The 9,345-nt window shown below is 35.6% G+C and overlaps 2 protein-coding genes across 3 annotated transcripts; both read right to left on the reverse strand.

Annotated features, from left to right (window-relative positions):
- Nucleotides 1–1,012: 1,012 nt before the first annotated feature.
- LOC120275124 (lanC-like protein GCL2) lies at nt 1,013–3,826 on the reverse strand. The gene is made up of 6 exons (XM_039281625.1): nt 3,620–3,826; nt 3,365–3,543; nt 3,167–3,278; nt 2,008–2,124; nt 1,591–1,905; nt 1,013–1,502 (listed from the first exon to the last, which is right to left on the reverse strand). Exons 1-6 carry the CDS (start codon nt 3,788–3,790, stop codon nt 1,164–1,166), a joined length of 1,233 nt encoding a protein of 410 aa, XP_039137559.1. The 5' UTR covers nt 3,791–3,826; the 3' UTR covers nt 1,013–1,163.
- A 912-nt stretch (nt 3,827–4,738) lies between these two features.
- On the reverse strand, nt 4,739–9,017 carry LOC120275065 (probable prolyl 4-hydroxylase 3). Of its 2 annotated transcripts, XM_039281554.1 has the most exons (8): nt 8,676–9,017; nt 8,478–8,562; nt 6,586–6,683; nt 6,401–6,498; nt 5,725–5,854; nt 5,438–5,625; nt 5,178–5,265; nt 4,739–5,041 (listed from the first exon to the last, which is right to left on the reverse strand). In XM_039281554.1, exons 1-7 carry the CDS (start codon nt 8,870–8,872, stop codon nt 5,192–5,194), a joined length of 870 nt encoding a protein of 289 aa, XP_039137488.1. In that variant the 5' UTR covers nt 8,873–9,017; the 3' UTR covers nt 4,739–5,041; nt 5,178–5,191. The 2 variants fall into 2 exon arrangements, with proteins under 2 accessions (XP_039137488.1, XP_039137487.1); XM_039281553.1 differs by having other exon boundaries at nt 4,739–5,265.
- Nucleotides 9,018–9,345: the final 328 nt, after the last annotated feature.

The following is a 9,345-nucleotide window of genomic DNA, read 5'->3' on the forward strand; positions in this document are numbered from 1 at the left end:
CTCATCTCATATGAAGTAAAATTATAAATTGACAATTTTACCCTTGCACTTAAAACGAGATTGATTTTTTATTCTTTTAAGCGTGACTCCCTCGTTCCATTTGGTAATAAGAGAATGCCAAAGGACGTGGGTGACACCTAGCCAGCCCCGTGGCCCCACGTCGTAACCCAATTGAACACGAATGAGTAGATCATTACGAACCTTTCCGATTATAATTACCATATGTGTATAAACCCTTCGTTCTTGTATCCCAACCGAGTGAGAATCATGGTAATTGTTAAACTCACTGAACTCGATTATATACAAATAACTATAATAGAATGAGATTACCAAATTACCCTTCGTGTTCCACACGATTAGTTTGACTGCCTTCGTCAATGTCTTCTAATCTCACATACTTATAATCGCATAGGATACTAACTCATTTATTTCCGAGAGAACGAATTCTTTCTTGGTGATCACTCACAACTGTTACTTTCCCAACATAGTCGTACTTCGAGGTCGGCCTTACCAAAAAGTAAACTAAGCCTAATGACTCTAGTAACAGACTAGACGTCACAGGTACATTATGATCATAATATCTCAGGTCTAAGGTCCACTCATATGATTATAACCAACAATCCCAATCATTGATTGTCAAAGAGTAAAAACCTATGTGATTGGATTGTTGCGAGTCATGTTCGAATACATCAATCCCAGTGATGTATTTATGACATATGCTCCCACTATTCTATAGTGTTCAACTAGCATTTTTCGTCAAAGAATATGTCATACAAATACTTACAAACCTTTAACGCCCAATTAAAGGTTTCTGATTTGCAAACTATTTAAATATATAAGTACCAAACCCTTCTAGTGCTCTTTTTTTTATCTTACAAAGAATATAAAGTTTAACTTAATATACATGGAGTATAATATTCAAAACTAATTATAATAGCATCATAAGATTTATATAAACATAAAAATAAATGCTTATTTAATAAAAATAAAAATATATAATACAAATGAAATGTCCTAATACAAATATCCTCGTTGGCATTCGAGAGCATAATCCAAACATCGTGTCATAATGGTACACAAACTGGATGAGCTCCAGAAGATCAGGAAAATAGGGGTGAACATCAGCTATAAACAAACAGGATACTCAAATACATCAACAGAACTCATAGTTCATAAGCTGGAAACAGTGATTCAGAGGGTTTAACCATGTTCAGGAAAAGATATGCCATGCCAGCTTGCCCTTCAAACAATGAGTATGGCCGGTCTCCGCTGTGCATCTTCCCTTCGGCTATCAGTTGATTAGCTTTGTCTAACAGGAAGCAAGTGAATGCCTTTGCTCGGTAAAGGTACTCCACGTTGCCTGTGGATCGATAAAGCGATAGGAAGACATGAGCATTACCACTCACTCCATGGCATACTCCAACCCTCTTCAGCAGCCCCCGGTTCCAAACCACTTCTGCAGCATCTGTAGCTGCACGTAGAAATTGCTCGTCCTTGAAAACCTAATGATATTTGCATTTCTAATTAGTGAAACGACAATGAGGGTGTAATATAGTTGATTCATAGAAAAGAATAATGAGGGACAATCACCAGAGCAGCTTTATTGAAGGTAAGCGCGAGACCAGGCGCACCATGACACCAGTGCACAAGTCTATCAGTATCTTTTCCCTCACTTGAGGGGTAATTACCACTGCGAAAACAATTCTGGATCATGTAGGCAAGTGTTCCCTTCACAAATTCACACTCCTCCGGTTTCAGATCCATGTCCATCAGGACATGCATGATACCTGCAAGTCCATGAGCGGCACCCCAATACTTTGTTCCATGCCATTCATACATTAATGGGCAGCTACCTTTATTGGATAATTTTCTCCCATCTGTGATTATTTCCTTTGCGATTTCAATCTATGATGGAAACAACAGTAAATGATCAATCAACATTTGCCTACATATACTTGAAACAAAGAAACAAAATTATGAAGATAGAATTAAGAGGATTATGTTTACCATGTGAGTAGAAGGGATTGTTCCATCACCGACATGCTTATTTAAGAAAGAACATGCCCATAAGTATCCAGCTCTTCCATACAAAAGCTCATTAGGAACTCCAGGGGGCAGATTAATCTGATAAAAAAAATTACAGTTTGGGGAGTAAGAATCCTAACTAAAAATTTGAGGATAGAGAAAAGAAGAGAATGGATTTGATAATGTATGAGAAACAATTTTCAATGTTTAGTGGCTTTTGAAGAAAACTTGGTCTAGGAACCAAATTCACTATTACCAAAACAATCTTGTGGTTTGAGGAAGACTAGGATAAATTGATGATTGTCATGAAAACCATAATTGATGAATAGGCAACACACTGACTCCCTCAAATATAAGTATTCATAGCAAGGCATGCTGTTCTTTTGCGATAGGCACCTTTTTATTCTAAATAAATTAATATGGATACTAATAAGTTCATTTCTGTAGACCTAAGCAATGCAATCATTATCCAAAGGAGATATCAAAAAAGCCTTTTGAAGATGCAACTACTAATGTGCTTTACAAGTGAGTAAACATGCTAATGTGACTACAAATATTAATCACCAATGATTGAGGTCGATTACGCAGACAGTCTTCAGATGAAAAAGCTTCCTAGAAGCATCATAATCTAAACAGAAACACCATAGAGAAACAATTGAATAATAAATTCTTCAATGAAATAACATAAAGCTAGTATGCACCATGAGTGTCTTTCTTACCTTGCAACTAGCTCCCGGCATTTCAGAAACACTCAGGTAACTAACAGAGGAATAAGGCACTTTACTCTATAGATAAGAACTAAATGCATTCAGATTTCAGACTATCTTAATCCATTTAATTCAGATTGACAGGCTTTCTCATAAGAATTCATTTATTTTTGCAGCATGAGCCAACCGCATAAAAGAAAGAGCTTTCTTCTTAACTATACTTCACTCTTTATATCAATCTAAACACATCTATTGAACAGTATCAATTCTCCCAATTGCATGCCTTAGAGAATACATGTCCTGGAAGTAGCTCACAATCATGCATCATTAAATTTCTCTATTCGGATTTGCTACTGAATTAAAGTTCACAACTTTCGAATTCAATATGTTGAAACAAATGAACAAGAACACCAAACATCAATGAAAAGCATTACCTCTTGAAATGCCTTCAAGTAATGGTTGAGCAAGGCCTCATCTCCGGTGTGCTTCGCCACCACAGCTCCAAGAGCGCAAACACCCGCACGCCCACATATAAACGTCACATATCTGAAAAACAAACCAATCAAATCCCAAAGAAAACCCTAACCACCATCAAATGCATGAAGAAATTCCCAAGAGAAAAAGAATCTCACTTTGAGCCCTGAGACGCAGAATCACAGCCCCTAACAATTTCATTGCAGAGAGTGAGATCACGCCGATCTCCGGTGACTTGGTACGACTTCAAGAGCAAGAAAGCCGTGCCGAGCGCGCCAGTGTAGAGCGAAAAATCCTTGACACGGCGCCCGGCGCGAACCCACGTTTCCTTGACGACCTGGAAAAAGCGAGCAAATAAAGAAACACGTATCGAGGAAGAGAAGGGAAATTGCAAGTAGGAGGGAAAGATGAACCTTTTCTTTGAGGTCGAGGCCGGCACGGAGGAACCGCTCGGCGGTTTTGGAGTAGGGGAGCGAGAGGAGCTTCAAGAGGGAGGAGGATGACCCCACGGCGCCGGCGGCGGAGGGATCGTCGGTTTCCGGGACGGAGTTCGGCATATCATTGGGGAAGAAGCGGTCCGCCATGGTTTTGGCTTTGCTGAGTTTGCCACCGAAGCTGAACTGAGCTGAAAAGCCCAGTGGTACACTATTTATATATATATATATATATTTTTTTAATTAATTTATTTATTTTAGTATGTAATAAAATTATTTAATGCCAAAGATATTTATTATTTTTGTAAAAAAAAAAATTATTTAATTAATGTTCTACTAATTTATCTGATAAATTCAAATAGTATCATAGCTCACACCAATGTTGTATAGTTCAGTTTTCACGTCACTCACGGATGTTCAATTTTAACATGTAATTTATCTATATTTATGTAAAAAAAATATTTATTTTATTTATTTTAAACTAGTTTTTGAAAAAATTATCAATTAAAACTAGTACATCCCAAGAGTCCAATGTAGAAAATTAAGCGATGAGAGTTCTTTTGATTGGTGAATAATAGTTTGTCCATGTTGTTGTTGTTGTTGTCATTTCATAATACCGCAATTAAAAATTAAAATAATTGTAAATATATTAACAACGACGATGTAATAAATATTTGAAATATAAATAAAGTTAAATATTACTTCTCTAATCTTATAAAATCTTATAATTAAATACAGAAAGAATAAATCATATTTTGGTATATTCCTCCACAAAAGTTTACATTTACACCACACAGATATATTGAAAAATGCGTCGACCTTTGTGCAAGGGAATTATTTTAAGATTCCACACAATGCCATTTTGTCTAGTTTTGCAAGGAGCGTTGACTCGTTGAGCATTTATTCACACGTTTGACCTTATATTTATTATAAGTCTTATTATAATCTTTTGGGCATTGACAACAAAACCATTAACCTGGAGGAGTTCACAACTAGTTTCAAAGAAAATCAACTTGATAACAACATTACAACGACCTGATAATTATAAAATAAAAAATAAAAAATAAAAATAAAAACTCAAGAGTGAATTTAACTTGATGATCAGCAAATGGAACAAAGTTCTCTTAAGGATAAAAATAAATAAATGTTTACAGAATCAACCATCCCACTGGTTCTTAAAATCAGTGAAAGAAACCTTCTAACTAATCTTATAAATGAAAAACAAGATCAAACCTCATCTTTATCATGAACTTTTAATTAGCTGGGACATGTGGGAAGGGTGATGGCATGTTTGATTTGAAGGAAAAAAAAAAACTATCTCATTCTCTGGTATCAACTCTTCTTAAAATGGAAGCATACTTTCAATTATACATCATGATACACCACTCTGAATCTGATGTACTGTGACACGATATCAAGGCAAACAAAGGAATAAGAATTGTGAACTTCAACCAAAATGGATCCATAAGAATATAAGATCAATTTAACCCATTTGAATTGGTAGTCAGAATATAAGAGTGGTGTATAGCTAGAGTACCTTCATTCTGTTGATTAGACTTTATACTCATTGAGATGCATCCATTTTGTAGACGACCACTTATTCCCTTTAATCACCGGACAACCGCCTGCAAGAAAGCATTTAGTAAAAACCAGATCTCACTGATGTTGTTTAAAAAATATGCATAAATTGTGAAAACTATGTCGCTGAGAGAAAAGAATGAGAATCTGTGCGAAGAAAAAGCGGAAACTGTATAAGTGGAAGGTTATCTTAGATAAGAAACTACAAGACAAACTAACCATGCAAACTTGATGGATCTAGAGTGGCATCTGGCCTCATGCTCCAAAAAAGCAATGCATCACCCATCTTTGGTTTAACAGAGAGACCCTTTTTCCCACACTCTGATAACTCATTGTACCATGGTAAAGAACTACTGTTTAACTTGGCAGAAGGGAACACTGTCTCACCCCCTTCTTCAACATCAGAACTGTCCAAGGGGAATAAAGTAATATCACCGTTATAAGAACAAAATGTTTGGCACAGATCATGAGAAGACCAACTGAAAGCTTCTGGGTTTCAGGCTTACAGATACATGAGGACAGTAGCTATGCGCTGACCACCATTCTTTGTATTGAATTCATCAAGAAAGTAATCATAATGAGGTTCATATCTCTGCCCAGCTTCATAGTGGAGAACTTGAAGCCCTTCCCCATGTTCTGTTTAAGATAAAAATGAACTCAGTTAAGGCATGCAGCATAACAAAGATTGCAGAACAAATTATTAGGAAACAAGAACAAAGGATTTTAAAAAACCACATAAGAAACCAACTACCCTTTATTGCAATGTTGCTTTCAGTTATCATCTGAAATATTTAAATATATTGGAATATCAAAATTTAGTGCAACAAAACTTTGTGTGACTGGTATTGGTTCTCATTAATGGCATTGGCAGTGACCATCAGTGAACAAAAACTACAGAACTTGCCACCATTGCTATTAAGACAAATTCCATAGAGACCTGAAATTGATATTACATGTCTAACCATTTAAATTTAACTCATCACCAAGAAAATAGGGCACAGAAAGTTCAATAGAAAAAAAAAACACAAAACAAAAAGAAAAGACTCATTTGTCGAGCTCCTGCATTAATTTAGGTTAGCAAAAAGGAGGAGCACTCAATTTAACAGTATAGACAACATGCTGCAGAATAGATATCGGTTACTAAAATAAGTTTCATGGACAACTGGTTTTCAAATTGCATACCTACAGGTATAAAGGTGAAATCCGCTATCCTTTTCTCAATGACCTGGATGACTTCGTCACGACCTCTTCTAAGGAACATGCCTGAACTAGTGCGAACCCTGCATAAAATGAAAGATTGATGAACACTCAACCAGACTAACAAGTTTCATAGTAAAAGTAATACTAAGTGCATGCCATATGCCAACCTGCTGTCTTTACTTTTACCAGTAGTGCTATCAACAACCGTTGACTTCTCCATATGAGGTTTAGCCAGTTCGATTAGGTACTCACATTCCTCTTTGGACTGATGAAAAATATATAAGGGATCAGTTCTTTCTACTTGACAAATATAATAATTCATTCCTCTCTTTTTTTATCACTCCTTAAACATAATAACAGAGAACCAAACCAATATCATCCCAGTAATCCAGTTAAAATAAAGCAAATACCATCAATAATATAGGAGTAATTTCAAATACAAAAATTTGAACCAAAGATAAGAGCAAAATAATAACTGAATCAACTAAAATGGTAATCAGCATCATATGACGAACTTTTGGATGATGATATTGATATCTAGCTAGTCAGATTTTATGGTCAGAAGATTTTAGATGCATGAGCCATCAAAGAAACAAAACACAAACCAGCATGATTTCAAACTAGATTTCCTAAAGATCTGCCCTAAAGTAAGAAATTTAGGATGATCAGAAGACGCTCTGTGGTTTCTAGTTTGTTGTAAACATCCCACCAACCAACACACACACACACACACACACACACACACACACTCACACACACAGAGAGTTGTTTTAGTGGTTAAAATGGTATTGCTGCATTGAAAAGGAATAATTTAATTGCCCTCCACGAAAATTTTCTCAATTGTAGCTATTTGTCCAATCCACTCTGAAATATTTCACTTTATAATGAAGTAAAATTACTCTCTTTTCTAAATTTATCTTACCATTTATGTTAACATTTTCAACAAATTGTCAAAAACACCATTCTTTATCTTTCTCTAGAGGCCTTAGTGCCTTACTTTATTTTTCAATTGCTACATTCCCTTCTGTTCCTAAAAGGATTTTATTGAAATGGAATGTAAAACGTTTATAGTAGAGTCCATCCCTAATGGTCTGTTTCATGGGTTTTCCCTCTCAAACCAAACAAAAACAGTGAATAAAGAGCAAATGTAAGAGTATAGAAAAGACAAAGGAACAAAGACATCATTTTCCATTCTAACAGAAATTAGCTATTACTAGCTTTACAATAGTGCTAACCCCTAAATTCTAAGGTCTTACAAAAAAAAGAACAGAATTTCAACATGGTGGAAATGTATATATGTAATGGGAGCTATTTTTCAAAATGATTATGAGAGAAGCAAGTAATAACTCTAGAAAGTAGGGTGAAAAGAAATTATAAGTTTATACCCATAATACAACACCTTAGATATACTGGTATAGCACAATCACAAAGCAATCTTGGAAGTCACACATGCCATTGGAAATACAGAGTTTATAGTTAGTATAATTACAGATATATAGAGAATAATTATTTTCCAATATATAGCTTCTTTCATGATCTACCATTTTCCACTGATCCGATCACTCTAAGATGCTATCTGCCAACATCTAATACTTACCACAGGAAAACTATGAAAGATAACTTAGTTAGCACAAAACCCTTTGCATGTGTTACTAATTAATTTCACCCCATGATTCACCTGGAAAATCACAGACAACAAGGATGTCTACATTGAGCAATGGCACAAGTTCTTGTTAAGCCAAACTGTTGGAATTTGACAACAACTTTTATCCAAGATTTTCTTTTGGCAATATATTCAGAATCATCAGTCTGATAATCCATTCCTTCAGAAGCCTCTTGAGAATTTCCCTATTTCTGATGGACCATTCACAAGAATTCACTACTTAAATGTCAAGTATTAAAAACACACTCTTCTACAAAATCAACCATAAAAAGTACCCAAAAACTTAATAAAATAATCACAATCATCAAGATTCTAGTTAAAAAATGACGAAAAAAAAACAAAACACATAAAAATCATCAACGAAAGAAAGCCTATAAAGCAATCCAAGGCACGGACCAGGAAATTGTGATAAATAAATGCCCTAGGCTCCCAAGACAACACCTCCGTCCACTGCTCCCCTCTCTCCCCCACACCACCACCCCTGCACCACAAAATAACCAATCAAAAAACTCCAAAACCAACAAAAACACTCACAGATCCTATCCGCAACAAATCAGATCAATCAACAAATTTCAAAAAACTAATAAAGCTCACGAGATCTCGAGAACAGATCTATCAGGAAGAAAAGGGGCACGGCGAGGACCACGGGAGCCAACGGGGAGGGAGAGGACTCCGAATGCTAGAAGAGTCAAGAGCACCACAGAGACCATCAACAGAGCAGCCATCAATAGCATGTAGGGCGAGGACCTTCGTCCATGTAGAGCCCGGGCATACCGCGAGCTCCTCACCATCGAGAACGCGTGCGTGAGAGACAAGACCAAGAACAAGAAGAAGAAGAAGAAGAAAAAAGAGTTGGTTTTCGTTCCTTGGTTTCGGAATCGATGGGTTTTTGGTTTTTATAGTCTGTGGGCGATGTTTGATTGTTTGCGTCCGAGATTGGCCGCGTAAATGTGAAGCATTTTTCGACAGTGTATCAAATCGCAATGTGTGAGTTTTTGTTTTTTTTTTTTTTAAAAAAAATTTAATTTTTTTGGGTTTGTAAAATAATTGAATGCTAATCTCTCTTATTTAATTGCATTTATTGTTAAATATATGATTGTACTGTATTTTACTCCATTTTATTTATTGTTGTTGATTTAATGTGTTGTTGATTTAATATCATTTATTAATTATAATATACGAATATCAATACAATTGTTGTAATAAAGATTGCTATTTTGTCCATCGACATCAGGGTATTCATCTATTTTATGCACGCTCTCTA

This window comes from Dioscorea cayenensis, chromosome 14, assembly GCF_009730915.1.
Source record: "Dioscorea cayenensis subsp. rotundata cultivar TDr96_F1 chromosome 14, TDr96_F1_v2_PseudoChromosome.rev07_lg8_w22 25.fasta, whole genome shotgun sequence".
NCBI classification, from domain to species: domain Eukaryota; kingdom Viridiplantae; phylum Streptophyta; class Magnoliopsida; order Dioscoreales; family Dioscoreaceae; genus Dioscorea; species Dioscorea cayenensis.